The sequence below is a fragment of the Xenopus laevis genome, chromosome 1L (genome assembly GCF_017654675.1).
Source record: "Xenopus laevis strain J_2021 chromosome 1L, Xenopus_laevis_v10.1, whole genome shotgun sequence".
Taxonomy (NCBI): Eukaryota; Metazoa; Chordata; class Amphibia; order Anura; family Pipidae; genus Xenopus; species Xenopus laevis.
In genome coordinates this window covers 229,352,260-229,368,023 of record NC_054371.1, presented here as the reverse complement: position 1 = coordinate 229,368,023, position 15,764 = coordinate 229,352,260, and the positions used below count along the sequence as shown (strand labels likewise).

Below are 15,764 nucleotides of genomic sequence, written 5' to 3'. Positions count from 1 at the left end.
CAAAGTATTGCTCTCACTTGACTGTCGCTTGCCATGGCCGGGGTTCAGCCCACAAGCTGAGCAATTAACCGTTCTTTTAATGTCTCATCACAGAGGTGCAGATTTTATAGCAACCCTTCGTACCCCAAGATGTGAGACACCCAGGAACCAGTCGCCGGACCCCTCAGTTACTTCATTTCCCATTGGGCTGAGCAGTGGCCGGTGTTTATGAGGAAGACTCCTTCAGCTCTGTGCTTCATCCTCCAGGGAAGAAACCAGCGTTTCGATTGTCCCCCTTCAGTGTTTCTATAGGGTAACATCATAGCAACGGGCCACCTGTCCATATCCACTTCTTGTGCTGTGAGTCGGCTCCACAGACTGGTGATTGCTGCTACTCCATAGATCTATTGACCTCTTGTGTATATATATATATATATTGTGTATATTTGTGTGTGTGTGTGTGTGTGTTAGAGACCCAGCACTGTCCCGCCCAGACTGCATCTCTTACACCAATCCTGGATCTGCTCCTGTTGGGTTCATCCTTCTGATAAAGGACCATTGTTACGTCTTTTCTGAAAGACTGTCTGCATGGTAACGGACTGTTACATCAATCAGTTTTTAAAGCTATGTACCCCCGGGTACCCGTCTCTGCCAGTACATGTGGGCGATATTCGGGGACGCCAGTGCCCAGGTTCGGTCGCGCCTTCACGTTAAATCTGCGGTTCTCAACTTTATTACTGATCCAATTTCTCTCTCCTTTTCTATGTAAATAACGACTTTCTGGGCATTCCGACACCAGCACCGACTTTTGCAGAACGTTGAAATTCGTGGATGAAGGATTTAAAGCACAAGTGACTTTATTGTACAGGTGCAGCCGCCATATTCCTGCCTACAGAACTGATCCAAAGAGAGAAAGAGAGAGAGAGAGAGAGTGGTACCAAGTGTACTGAATGGGCTCAGTCATTGTGTTGTCAGTGAGATCCGTGTGGGCACAGAGTGGGCACATTATGGGCACAGTGTTACTACCTGCTCACCAGCACTCGGGCTGTACTTGGGCAAAACCACATTCCTGCAACACCTTCACTGGACTGTTTATCTTCTGCATCATTGTTTCAGGAGTCAGAACCAGCCGTGCAGAGAATAGAAAGGGATACATCCATGAATGTATATTGGGGAAATTGCTTGACTGTCTCTCTTGGGACAGGAGACCCCTCTCATCTCTCGGGACTTGTTTTGTGCCCCCGGGGAGTCAATTTATTCTCCCAGAGAGACGGGTTTAATTGCCCCTGTGCTCACAGTAATGATATGGGATCAGTAACGAGATGTAACTCCCTCTCCCGCATGGTTTGGAAGGTGCTGGGAGTGGTGCAGGTCCCGCATGGTTTGGAAGGTGCTGGGAGTGGCACAGGTTTGCCTTATAATCTCTACAGAGCCTGGCCGCCTGCCACCCAGGGCACCCTAACTACCCCTAGATCTGTCTGCAACTCATAAGCTAAGGCTTCTAGTCCAGCCATGTGTCTGGCTGGGAGTTGTACATACGGCAGTTATTATAGAACTCCCCGAGTCGTTGTCATGACAAATGAGAAACTGGTGGATGATTCGCTGACCAGAACTAAACACTAATGCTTTAGAATGCCTGTTCTGCAACTGCCACTACTACAACTCCCAACATCCTTTAGTACGTTCTTTAATTAATGGCTTATATACTGTAGTGTTGCTATGAAGATATTCTATGTAACGGATTATTGTACATTGTTCTGCAATTGTTTTATTTGGGAACCCCCCCACACACACATTAGTAAATACTGTGTTTCTTTGTACAGAGATACCTCCCCCTTTCCCTGGGTTCTGGGGGTTATCTTTGGGGGTACAAGTAGCACAATTTCGCTTTTCTTTCCATTTCTTACCAAGTTGTTATGGGAGTGGCGCTCTGATGCCCAGAAATACCGAATTGGGGCTAAATGTGTTGATTTGTATCTTTCCATGGAATATACTGTTCCTAATAGAGAATAGGGAGGAGGCATTAAATAGGGGAAATTGTAGCACGTAGATAAAAATAACATCTTCTGTTTACTTACCCTTTAACTAACAGCACTGGGTGAGGGCAGACGTGGGGTGGGCGCAGGAATTCCCTGTCGGCAAAGTTTGACAAGAGATTTGCAGCTCCCGCCAGGGCTGGAACTAGGGGTCGGCAGAAGAGGCGCCTCATTAGGGAGCAATGATAGGGGGGGGCAGGTACCTGTTAGAGGGTCTTTTACCCCTAGTCTGTTCACTAGCCTCCCCTCGGCTGCTCTCCTCTCCACTGCTCACCCCTGTGTCACCCTGGTGGGGAGAGCGAGGAGGAGGTCGTGTTGCTTAGGGTGCCTGGTTGGCTTGGCCCGGCCCTGGCTCCCATTCATACATATAAATATAAATATACATTATATGTGCAACGCAGCAGCCTGTTCTGAGTGTGACCAGTGTTCTCATCATCTGCTGCTTTATATAAAGGAACATAAACAGAAGTGTTAACTTACCCTTTACTTACTACATATCGCTGTTACTGTGGACTTACTCTGAGTATAAAAACATTAATTAAAAAGGGAAGAGCGGAGAGAATGTTGTAGAAGATTTGGGTGCCAGGTGGGGTGCACTAGTGATTCAAGGATAAGTAAACCTTTAAAACAAGTGAATGTAAAATTGATGAAGGGTCTATTCTAAGCACTTTTACTCATTATTTTTTAATTCTACGATATTAAGAGATACATGTGCTGTTAATATGAATGAATTGTGTTACAACAGCGCCACCTGCTGGTCATTTTCCCACCAGTCTGACCAGCAAGTAGTCAAGGAAGTTGTCAGGAGAAAGAAAGAGGCTGATGTTCTTCTGCTTAGGAAAGATGTGAGAAAGGTTTCTAATTTTATTCCTAAGCAGAAGAACATCAGCCTCTTTCTTTCTCCTGACAACTTCCTTGACTACTTGCTGGTCAGACTGGTGGGAAACTGACCAGCAGGTGGCGCTGTTGTAACACAATTCATTCATATTAACAGTACATGTATCCCTTAATATCTTGGAATTAAAAAAAATAAATAATGAATGTACATTGGAAAAGTGCTTAGAATAGCCTCCTCATCAATTTTACATTCACTTGTTTTAAAGGTTTACTTATCCTTTCAGGGGAAGTGAGTTGATTTGCTGCTGCCATCTAGTGGAAGACATCAGCCTGGTGCTTTCCATTGAGTAACAATGAGCAGTGATAAAATTCCCTCTCTTCTCCACTAGATGGCGCCTTAAGATGAGTCTTATACAGGCGCGGGACCCAGAGCAGGGAGGCTTCCCCTTCCCTATCACTTTTATTAATGGACACAAAGGGACGGAGCTTGGATTGTTTGATTGGCCGAGGGTGAATAAATATTAATCGCATGCCGCCAGCCCTTGTCGCTGAGAAGAGAATGTACATTATAGATATATTTGTATATGGAAATCTGGGCAGCATCTGTCCTTTTTATTGTGTTTTATTTTCATATGTGTGTGTGTTTGTGTAGTCTATACATGTATGTCCCTCTCCTTGTCACTATATTCCACTGGTGATTGGTCAGTGCCATTGGGATTGTCCCTCTAGAGATGATGATGATGATGAGGGTGGGCTGTAGGGCAGGAGACAGGGGGTATTTACCCTGGGCCCCAGCAACAGTCGCTCTTTGGGGGTAAAATGTAGGAAAAAGAATAAAGTCTGTTGTGACGCTCTACTATATGGACCATACCAAGTATATTGCTCTATGGGGATGTCTGGGGACAGACAAACCTAAACACGGGGTGGGGGGGGGTTGGTTATGGCTGAATTATTTACTAACATATAACCCTAAAAGCCCCAAACTTGGAAAGCAGTAAAAATATTCTAATGAGCTCCCCCTCCTGGAGTCATCGTGAAATGGTTTAGTCTAGAGAATAGGCCAGAATATTGGAAAGAACCAAAAGAGGTGAATTAAAAAAGGAGATCATTTGTTTCAGGTCTAGTAACCCATAGCAACCCATAGGACCAGTTCTGTTACTATATTCCTCCCCATTTTAAGGTGGTGAAAAGCTAAATTAACTAGGGATGCACCAAATCCACTATTTTGGATTAATCCGAACGCCCGAATCCTTCACGAAAGAGTCGGCCGAATACCGAACCAAATCAAATCCTAATTTGCATCTGCAAATTAGGGGTGGGAAGGGGAAAACATTTTTTACGCGATTTCCCTCCCATCCCTAATTTGCATATGCAAATTTGGATTTGGTCCGGCCATAGTGGTTAATCTGATGTGTCCCTAAAAAGTCGTTTTCATTCCTTGTCTGATTATAACGGTTTAAGAATCTCACATAAATTCACTGAACGTAATTAGGTTGTTGGTTTCATTTCCTTGTTTGTAATCTAGTTAATTGTTTAGATGGCGTCACCAATTAAAATCGATATTTTCTTTCTGTGCATTTAGCCACAACAAGTTGTATAGCCGTGCCTCATTGTATAACTTTGTTTGAAATCCTGCCTGTTTAATATGAAAAACAATAAAAACATTTAAAGATAAGGATTCGGCCAAATCCTGCTGGAAAAAGGCTGAATTCTGGCCAAATCTCGAACCGAAACCTGGATTCAGTGCATCCCTAAAATGAACCTTTAGTTTCGGTTGCTGGGACAAAGAAGCTTAGCAACCTTGGAGCTTTCGACGTTTGAGAGAGGTAAAATATCAAACACATATAAAATATGAATAAAAGCCAATGTCCAATAAGTCTGGGCAGGAAAAGTGATGGAAATTCAGATAAGGTTGAGCTGCAGTGTCTCCAACTGGTCAGTAATGCTGGGAATTGTAGTTCAGTTGCTGATAGTGATTTCTGCAGTATGGCAGCGTGTGCATTAAACTATAAACCATTTCTCTTTCTCACATTGACTTTATAGTGTAAGGAATATTTCCCACGGCTCTTCTAGGTGTTTGTGTTACAGCTAAGGGTGCCGGGAGTCGGAACTCCCATCAGCTCGAGGAGGAGGAGCTTGACAAGGCAAGGAATGTTTCATGTTCCCTCCCACTTTCAGTGTGAATGATGAGATGTGTATATTCTGCAGTCGCTTTCACCTGCCTCTCTCTGTATATAATATATATATATATATTCCTGCACAACTGACACATATTGCCTTTTTTGGAGAAAAATAAAACCCCAGTTGGTAAATAATGAGCCGTCGCGTGTCTGAAAACTTTGTTCCATTGGTATCAAGTTCCAGATCTTCCCACGATAACGTGGTGAGTTAAAGGGACACTATTGGGGTTATGTAATAAATGGAACTAAGTTTGCCCAGGGATAGGAACCCATAGCAGCCAATCAGCAGGTAGAATTTAATAGTCACCTGTTTAAATGCAAGCATTTTATTGGTTGCCATGGGTTACTGCTCCTGGGCAAACTTAGTGTCATATATGGGGAATATATAGTCTTATATAGTGTTGATAAAAAAATAGATAGTTCTACCTATACACTCCTGTCTATCTATATATATATATACACAGTATTTATACCCCAGTATCTATACTAATTGTAGAGTTTAGTATCACAAAATCCTCAGGTAATTTGCTTGTCAACCCTACAAGTCCCTCTATATAAAGAGGCAAAATGATGTTTTTATCCATTTTTATGCAAGACATCACTTTGCTTTAGTGGGCCCTGCCTAGAGTTGCACAGTCTGTTATCCACAAACACCCCCAAATCTTTCCTAAAGGGCTGGTTCACCTTTAAATTAACTTTTATATGTTATAGAATGGCTAATTCTAAGTGATTTTCAATTGTTTTTCATTATTTATAGTTTTTGAATTATTTGCCTTTGTCTTCTGACTCTTTCCAGCTTTCAAATTAGGGTCACTGACCCCATCTAAAAAAAACAAATGCTCTGTAAGGCTACAAATGTATTGTTATTGTTAATTTTTATTCCTCATCTTTCTATTCGGGCCTCTCCTATTCATATTCCAGTCTCTTATTCAAATCAATGCATGGTTGCTAGGGGAATTTGCAGCATAGCAACCAGATGGCTGAAATTGCAAACTATAGACCCGCTGAATAAAAAGCTAAATAACTCAAAAAACACAAATAATAAACAATGAAAACCAATTGTGTCAGAATATCCCTCTCTACACCATAGTAACAGTTAATTCAAAGGTAAAAAAACACTTTAAAAGCACATTTTTTTCATACCAACCTCAACTCCAACACTTCTATCCAACCATAAAGGTTTTGCTTTCTGACGACGTTCCTTGCTAAAAAAATAGGGGAATATACTTACATATATTTGTTAAAGGGATACTGTAATGGGAAAAAACATTTTTTTCAAAATGAATCGGTTAATAGTGCTACTCCAGCAGAATTCTGCACTGAAATCCATTTCTCAAAAGAACAAACAGATTTTTATATATTCAATTTTGAAATCTGACATGGGGCTAGACATATTGTTGATTTCCCAGCTGCCCCAAGTCATGTGAAAGATGACTTGGGGCATGTGAGAAAGGTTTCTAATTTTATTCCTAAGCAGAAGAACATCAGCCTCTTTCTTTCTCCTGACAACTTCCTTGACTACTTGCTGGTCAGACTGGTGGGAAACTGACCAGCAGGTGGCGCTGTTGTAACAAAATTCATTCATATTAACAGTACAACTATCCCTTAATATCTTGGAATCAAAAGAAAATAAATAATGAATGTACATTGCAAAAGTGCTTAGAATAGTCCCCTTGTCAATTTTACTTTCACTTATTTTAAAGGTTTACTTACCCTTTAGGCAACATTTTAAAGACACATTTGCACATTTCTTTAATTTTGCCCTTTAATCAATGTAATAAAATCTCAAAGTAGACCATGTTATGATCACTATTCCCTTAATGCCCCCCATGCAAATGCTACAGATGTTTGCTATTATTATTATTCATTACCAGTTCCAAGTAACTTCCTGAACTTTCTATAATAAAAAGTTGGCATTTAGCAGATCTACAAACCTGTTGACTTTTCTAAATTGGCTTTCCCTTTACTCTGGATAATGAAGGCAGATTGAGACCATGGCAAGTCTATGCAGGTGCTGGGGGTGCTCATACAGCCCGTTTGGAACAGAGCAAGTACCACCAGTAGTAACTCACCCCCTGTATGTAATCTCCATGACTAATAGATATTCAGATGGGAAATGAGGGTTTGTCCCTTTAATTGCACTTAATCACATATAAGCATTGCATTAGTAAATATACTTTCAATCAGCAATAAAGACCCAACTGCAAGTTGCTTTCAGGTGCCTGATTGTCTTCAACTATGTGAAACTTTATGGTGAAACCTGAAGCCCCACGTAACTAGAGTAAAGTATTAAAGGTGCAAATAACCCATAGCGACCAATCAGCAGAAGAGTACCTGTTACCAGGTGACAGGCTGCTGTGGGTTTCTACGTCTGTCGCAACTGTCATCCCATTAGGAAATAAAGTAACACCATGAGCTTGTGCCAGTGAGATCTTTCTACATCATCATCATTGTCTTCTACTCTCCTCAGATACAAGACACAAAGCAAAGGCAAAGTAAAAGATTTTACGCTATTTGATTGCCTGTTTGATAATCCGCGAACAAATATTATATGACTGTAGCTACTGAATAACACTTTATAGTTGGGATATTAGTCAGACGCTGGGATAATGTGAAGCTCTCACAACATTTTTTTTGGGATGTCGTTTCTTCATCCATTTTTGTAGACTTCTGTTCTTGGGATCCATACAGATCTTTTTATTGTTAACTTGGAGCCTGAAGAGAACAGAACATGATCAGTTATTGCAGCCGAAAGTTTCTCTCTGGGTCACATTCACTGTAACTGGGAAGGGAGTGTGACTGTGGGATAGCAGGTATAGTAGGGAGAGATGGTGTCTATAGTAACAGTGGATAATAGTCTCTGGGAAGGGAGTGTGACTGTGGGATAGCAGGTATAGTAGGGAGAGATGATGCCTATAGTAACAGTGGATAATAGTCTCTGGGAAGGGAGTGTGACTGTAGGATAGCAGGTATAGTAGGGAGAGATGGTGTCTATAGTAACAGTGGATAATATGTCTCTGGGAAGGGAGTGTGACTGTGGGATAGCAGGTATAGTAGGGAGAGATGGTGTCTATAGTAACAGTGGGATAATAGTCTCTGGGAAGGGAGTGTGACTGTGGGATAGCAGGTATAGTAGGGAGAGATGGTGCCTATAGTAACAGTGGATAATAGTCTCTGGGAAGGGAGTGTGACTGTGGGATAGCAGGTATAGTAGGGAGAGATGGTGTCTATAGTAACAGTGGATAATAGTCTCTGGGAAGGGAGTGTGACTGTGGGATAGCAGGTATAGTAGGGAGAGATGGTGTCTATAGTAACAGTGGATAATAGTCTCTGGGAAGGGAGTGTGACTGTGGATAGCAGGTATAGTAGGGAGAGATGGTGTCTATAGTAACAGTAGATAATAGTCTCTGGGAAGGGAGTGTGACTGTGGATAGCAGGTATAGTAGGGAGAGATGGTGTCTATAGTAACAGTGGATAATAGTCTCTGGGAAGGGAGTGTGACTGTGGGATAGCAGGTATAGTAGGGAGAGATGGTGCCTATAGTAACAGTGGATAATAGTCTCTGGGAAGGGAGTGTGACTGTGGATAGCAGGTATAGTAGGGAGAGATGGTGTCTATAGTAACAGTGGATAATAGTCTCTGGGAAGGGAGTGTGACTGTGGATAGCAGGTATAGTAGGGAGAGATGGTGTTTATAGTAACAGTGGGATAATAGTCTCTGGGAAGGGAGTGTGACTGTGGGATAGCAGGTATAGTAGGGAGAGATGGTGTCTATAGTAACAGTGGATAATAGTCTCTGGGAAGGGAGTGTGACTGTGGGATAGCAGGTATAGTAGGGAGAGATGGTGTCTATAGTAACAGTGGGATAATAGTCTCTGGGAAGGGAGTGTGACTGTGGATAGCAGGTATAGTAGGGAGAGATGGTGCCTATAGTAACAGTGGATAATAGTCTCTGGGAAGGGAGTGTGACTGTGGGATAGCAGGTATAGTAGGGAGAGATGGTGTCTATAGTAACAGTGGATAATAGTCTCTGGGAAGGGAGTGTGACTGTGGGATAGCAGGTATAGTAGGGAGAGATGGTGTCTATAGTAACAGTGGATAATAGTCTCTGGGAAGGGAGTGTGACTGTGGGATAGCAGGTATAGTAGGGAGAGATGGTGTCTATAGTAACAGTAGATAATAGTCTCTGGGAAGGGAGTGTGACTGTGGGATAGCAGGTATAGTAGGGAGAGATGGTGTCTATAGTAACAGTGGATAATAGTCTCTGGGAAGGGATTGTGACTGTGGGATAGCAGGTATAGTAGGGAGAGATGGTGTCTATAGTAACAGTGGATAATAGTCTCTGGGAAGGGAGTGTGACTGTGGGATAGCAGGTATAGTAGGGAGAGATGTGTCTATAGTAACAGTGGATAATAGTCTCTGGGAAGGGAGTTTGAGTGTGGAATAGCAGGTATAGTAGGGAGAGATGTAATGTGTATGTAGAGGAAGAAGTAGCAATTTCTTTTTCCCAACACAAACCTCAGGCAAGTGGAGACCTGACAGTGAATTCCACAAGTTCTCGGGATGAACAGAGAAGGAATTCAGTAGCTCAGGGCTTTGTTAAATAAACAGATGAGAAGGGCTGGGGATTGAGAATAAACAGCACAGGACTTGTGGAGCTGCAGGCGCCCAGGTGGAGTCTCAGTAACAAAATAACAAATAACAACATATTTAAAAACCTAAGATACACAATCACATCTCTCACATTCTTGTTGTACTACAAGTATCTGAAAAGACAGTAAAAAACACTCCCCTTTGTAATACATAGAAAATCATCATTTGCCATATAATGACTGAGAATTAGGGGGAGAAATTATTCCTCAAAATGTATAGGTGGGTAATAATAATAATTAAAACCTTAAATCTTTTCTTATTATGTTTTTATGCTGGCTTGTGTAGGGGCAGTTGTACAGGGTTATGTTGGGTGTGTAGGGGCAGTTGTACAGGGTTATGTTGGGTGTGTAGGGGCAGTTGTACAGGGTTATGTTGGGTGTGTAGGGGCAGTTGTACAGGGTTATGTTGGGGGTGTAGGGGCAGTTGTACAGGGTTATGTTGGGGGTGTAGGGGCAGTTGTACAGGGTTATGTTGGAAGTGTAGGGGCAGTTGTACAGGGTTATGTTGGGTGTGTAGGGGCAGTTGTACAGGGTTATGTAGGACGTGTAGTCTTGTAGTTTAACCAGTAACCAGGGTGCATTGGCTCTAGGCTCCAGTACTCATCCATTGTATCTGTCTTGGTACCAGTGACAGGGAGTAGTGGGCTGGGTTGGGTAGGACCCTATACTATGGACAAGTCACAAGAGTCAAATATTGACTGGGATCACATTTCAGAAAAAAGCCCCCCATTTCTTAGACCCCAACAAACACCTCACTCTAATACCTCGTTGGACCTCACTGGGGCACTCACCACTAACATATTGGGTAATGTAAAAATTGACTGTGAGTTTGCCCCATGTCTAGTAGTATCTCCAGTATCTGTCACCGTTACTTTCTCCCTCTCACACATGATAACTGACAGTTAAAGATACACAAGGAAGGGTCCCCTCTCAAACTGTCAGCAGCATTAACTCTGTGACCTACAACGTGGCAAATATCCAGCCAACGTCCCAGCCCATTGGTTGGAAATACAGAGCGTCACAACCAGAATCCAAGGGTTGGTACTGGGCACAGAAGAAACCATTGTATCCTATGTCTCTCTTTATCTACATTCCCATCATAGCGGCAGTTGAATCGGTTGCTAAAAGACAACACCCTTGACAACAGAATAAAGCTTAACCCAGAGCAAGTATAAGACACGGGCTCTTTTGGGCTGCTTGGTAAGAGTCAGAGAGAGCGGAAACAGAGTCTACTGGAAACCTCCCCACATGGACCAGTATCTGCTGTTTGACTCCCACCATCAACTAGATCACAAACTGGCAGTTATCAGATCTCTACATCACTGAGCTGACAAGATCCCCACCAGCACCGAGGCTACGATGAAAGAGATGGAACATGACAGAGAGGCGCTTAAAGGAAAACTAAAGCCAAACTAAAGAAGTAGCTAGAAATGTTGTACATGATGTTTTGTGCTTCTGTACCAGCCCAAGGCAACCACAGCCCTTTAGCAGTAAAGATCTGTGTCTCCAAAGATGCCCCAGTAGCTCCCCATCTTCTTTTCTGCTGATTCACTGCACATGCTCTGTGCTGCTGTCACTTACTGAGCTTAGGGACCCACTCACAATATACAGTACACATAGAATAGAAATGTCACAATATAAGGCTGATTAGTAATTAATACACATAATTACTACATGGCAGCACAGAAACCAGTGCAATTAGCATCAGAATTGAATAATCAGCAAACCTGTAGCATCAGCTTATATTACAGCCAGGGAAGCTCATTTTCTGCTGGATAATTAGTGACGAGCCCTAAGCTTAGCTTCTCAACAGCCAATCAGAGCCCACTGAGCATGTGAGTGTCACAGACACTTTCCAAGATGGTGACCCCCTGTGACAAGTTTGAAGTCCTGGATCATTGCTGCTATTGACAAGCTGAAACTTTAAGAGTTAAGAGTTAACCCCAAAGCACAAGAAGAGTCACATTGTGTATAGAGTGAAGTGAGGAGGGTTCTGATTTGTATGTGGGAGAAACCAAACAACAATTACACCAGCGTATGGTACAACACAGAAGTGTCAGCTCCTCTGGTCAAGACTCAGCCATGTACCTGCATCTAAAGGAAAAAGGGCAACTGTTTGAGGACTTCAAAGTCCAGATTTTAGACCGGGAGAGCGACTGGTTCAAAAGAGGCGTTAAAGGAACATTAACACCAAAAAACAAAAGTGTTTCATAGTAATAAATTCATAATGTATTGTTGCCCTGCACTGGTACAACTGGTGTGTTTGCTTCAGAAATTCTACTTTATTTTATATAAACAAGCTGCTGTGTAGCCTTGGGGCAGTCATTCAAGCACAGGATACACAGTAGATAACAGATAAGTACTACTATAGTTTATATAAACAAGCTGCTGTGTAGCCATGGGGGCAGCCATTCAAGCACAGGATACACAGTAGATAACAGATAAGTACTACTATAGTTTATATAAACAAGCTGCTGTGTAGCCATGGGGGCAGCCATTCAAGCACAGGATACACAGTAGATAACAGATAAGTACTACTATAGTTTATATAAAAAAGCTGGTGTGTAGCCATGGGGGCAGCCATTCAAGCACAGGATACACAGTAGATAACAAATAAGTACTACTATAGTTTATATAAACAAGCTGCTGTGTAGCCATGGGGGCAGCCATTCAAGCACAGGATAAACAGTAGATAACAGATAAGCACTACTATAGTTTATATAAACAAGCTGCTGTGTAGCCATGGGGGCAGCCATTCAAGCACAGGATACACAGTAGATAACAGATAAGTACTACTATAGTTTATATAAACAAGCTGCTGTGTAGCCATGGGGCAGCCATTCAAGTACAGGATACACAGTAGATAACAGATAAGTACTACTATAGTTTATATAAACAAGCTGCTGTGTAGCCATGGGGGCAGCCATTCAAGCACAGGATACACAGTAGATAACAGATAAGTACTACTATAGTTTATATAAACAAGCTGCTGTGTAGCCATGGGGCAGCCATTCAAGCACAGGATACACAGTAGATAACAGATAAGTACTACTATAGTTTATATAAACAAGCTGCTGTGTAGCCATGGGGGCAGCCATTTAAGCACAGGATACACAGTAGATAACAGATAAGTACTACTATAGTTTATATAAACAAGCTGCTGTGTAGCCATGGGGGCAGCCATTCAAGCACAGGATACACAGTAGATAACAGATAAGTACTACTATAGTTTATATAAACAAGCTGCTGTGTAGGCATGGGGGCAGCCATTCAAGCACAGGATACACAGTAGATAACAGATAAGTACTACTATAGTTTATATAAACAAGCTGCTGTGTAGCCATGGGGGCAGCCATTCAAGCACAGGATACACAGTAGATAACGGATAAGTACTACTATAGTTTATATAAACAAGCTGCTGTGTAGCCATGGGGGAGCCATTCAAGCACAGGATACACAGTAGATAACAGATAAGTACTACTATAGTTATATAAACAAGCTGCTGTGTAGCCATGGGGGCAGCCATTCAAGCACAGGATACACAGTAGATAACAGATAAGTACTACTATAGTTTATATAAACAAGCTGCTGTGTAGCCATGGGGGCAGCCATTCAAGCACAGGATACACAGTGGATAACAGATAAGTACTACTATAGTTTATATAAAAAAGCTGGTGTGTAGCCATGGGGGCAGCCATTCAAGCACAGGATACACAGTAGATAACAGATAAGTACTACTATAGTTTATATAAACAAGCTGCTGTGTAGCCATGGGGGAGCCATTCAAGCACAGGATACACAGTAGATAACAGATAAGTACTACTATAGTTTATATAAACAAGCTGCTGTGTAGCCATGGGGGCAGCCATTCAAGCACAGGATACACAGTAGATAACAGATAAGTACTACTATAGTTTATATAAACAAGCTGCTGTGTAGCCATGGGGGCAGCCATTCAAGCACAGGATACACAGTAGATAAAAGATAAGTACTACTATAGTTTATATAAAAAAGCTGGTGTGTAGCCATGGGGGCAGCCATTCAAGCACAGGATACACAGTAGATAACAAATAAGTACTACTATAGTTTATATAAACAAGCTGCTGTGTAGCCATGGGGGCAGCCATTCAAGCACAGGATACACAGTAGATAACAGATAAGTACTACTATAGTTTATATAAACAAGCTGGTGTGTAGCCATGGGGGCAGCCATTCAAGCACAGGATACACAGTAGATAACAAATAAGTACTACTATAGTTTATATAAACAAGCTGCTGTGTAGCCATGGGGGCAGCCATTCAAGCACAGGATACACAGTAGATAACAGATAAGTACTACTATAGTTTATATAAACAAGGGTTTGCTATCCCTTTTACTTTTATCCACTTCACCCAAGAGACTTACACAACTGCCCGAATGTTACAGATTCCATCGCTTTTCTGAATTTGCACCCCAGTCACACGGGGAAGCAAGTTTTGGGGGATCCGTCTGGCAACTTCAGTGCAGCAGTGGGCGAAATTGGTTGGTAGCCCTGCGGAGAAGAGATACGTCACATGTGTAAATGTCACACACAGTCGTGCCCTGGAGCTCATTCCATTAGTCAACTACCCCTTTAGCCAGTCATGTTTCCTGCTGCAGCTCATGTGTGAGACCCCAACTGTCAGCACAAGCAGCAATACACTATACCAGGCATATATATGTGTATGGTAATTGTTATATATATTGTGTGTGTCTCGGATTTCCCTGCTGCTCATGATTTAAAAGGGATAATGGGATAAGGGAAATGATAAGGATATTAGAAGTCACTGAGGGGTTGTTCTGTGACCATATAAAGGCACAAGGCTGCAGGCTGAGTTATACAGGGAACTCTGAGTATCATTTATGTATTATAAGGGATAATGTACCCCCTACTGTAAATGATAAGGATATTAGAAGTCACTGAGGGGTTGTTCTGTGACCATATAAAGGCACAAGGCTGCAGGCTGAGTTATACAGGGAACTCTGAGTATCACTCATGTATTATAAGGGATAATGTACCCCCTACTGTAAATGATAAGGATATTAGAAGTCACTGAGGGGTTGTTCTGTGACCATATAAAGACACAAGGCTGCAGGATGAGTTATACAGGGAACTCTGAGTATCACTCATGTATTATAAGGGATAATGTACCCCCTACTGTAAATGATAAGGATATTAGAAGTCACTGAGGGGTTGTTCTGTGACCATATAAAGACACAAGGCTGCAGGCTGAGTTATACAGGGAACTCTGAGTATCACTCATGTATTATAAGGGATAATGTACCCCCTACTGTAAATGATAAGGATATTAGAAGTCACTGAGGGGTTGTTCTGTGACCATATAAAGGCACAAGGCTGCAGGCTGAGTTATACAGGGAACTCTGAGTATCACTCATGTATTATAAGGGATAATGTACCCCCTACTGTAAATGATAAGGATATTAGAGGTAAACAGGTGGTTCTGTGATGATATAAAGGCACTCAGTGCTTGTGAATAGTATATGGAAGTACAGGGTGGGTAGATGTGCCCATTGTTATAAAACAGACTAATAATAAACGTAACCCAAATCCCATTTCTCTTACCGTCAGTGCAGTACAGAGTCGCACAGAGAATCAGCACCAGGATTACAAGTCTCATGGTTGGAGCTCCCTTAGGTTTATTGTATGAAATGTGTGGCTCTCAGCTCTTATTATATAGAAACACTGCTGGAATAGAAATCCCCACCCTCTCCAGTATATATATATATATATATGTGTGTCTGTATCCTAAGGGCCCCACGCTGGGTTGGTTCAGGATTAGGAGGTGGAGAGACATAATTATTTCCCTTGCGGGTACATTTCTATGATGTGTCTATTAAATAAAGGAGACGTTATATGAAACATATCCGACTGCCCCGGGATTGGACATGTGTCAGCTTTGGGGATTCCATACACATGTAGATAACTAATAAAAAACATACAGTGGGGATTTCAGAGGCATTTCCAGAAATAATTATTATAAGAACTTCTCACCCCAACGTCCCGCACCCAAAATGAGGGAAACTCCCCTGGGAGATCATTT

General features: G+C 42.1%; 2 protein-coding genes across 6 annotated transcripts in view; one reads left to right on the top strand and one right to left on the bottom strand.

The window, feature by feature from the left end:
• il11ra.L (interleukin 11 receptor subunit alpha L homeolog) overlaps positions 1–1,803 on the top strand; it is a 60,745-nt gene extending 58,942 nt beyond the window's left edge. For 4 of the 5 annotated variants that reach the window (XM_041570379.1, XM_041570380.1, XM_041570383.1 and 1 more), the window contains one exon: positions 94–1,803. In XM_041570379.1, the coding sequence (XP_041426313.1) occupies positions 94–110 (17 nt within the window). In that variant the 3' untranslated portion in view covers positions 111–1,803. The remainder of the gene's footprint in view (positions 1–93) is intronic. The other variant, XR_005962757.1, reaches the window with a different exon arrangement.
• Positions 1,804–7,149: 5,346 nt separating this feature from the next.
• LOC121396001 (C-C motif chemokine 28-like) lies at positions 7,150–15,419 on the bottom strand. Its single transcript, XM_041570374.1, has 3 exons — positions 15,287–15,419; positions 14,089–14,215; positions 7,150–7,747 (listed from the first exon to the last, which is right to left on the bottom strand). The coding sequence occupies exons 1-3, from the start codon at positions 15,339–15,341 to the stop codon at positions 7,627–7,629; spliced, it is 303 nt and encodes a 100-aa protein (XP_041426308.1). The 5' UTR covers positions 15,342–15,419; the 3' UTR covers positions 7,150–7,626.
• Between the last annotated feature and the right edge of the window lie 345 nt (positions 15,420–15,764).

Bases quoted from the DNA above. Each gene is read 5' to 3' on its own strand.
- LOC121396001 (XM_041570374.1), bottom strand. From the start codon at position 15,341: ATGAGACTTGTAATCCTGGTGCTGATTCTCTGTGCGACTCTGTACTGC. The intron at 14,216-15,286 runs GTAAGAGAAATG...TCTTCTCCGCAG, and splicing joins GACTCTGTACTGCACTGACG to GGCTACCAACCAATTTCGCC. The intron at 7,748-14,088 runs GTAAGTCTCTTG...TGTTCTCTTCAG, and splicing joins TGTAACATTCGGGCAGTTGT to GCTCCAAGTTAACAATAAAA.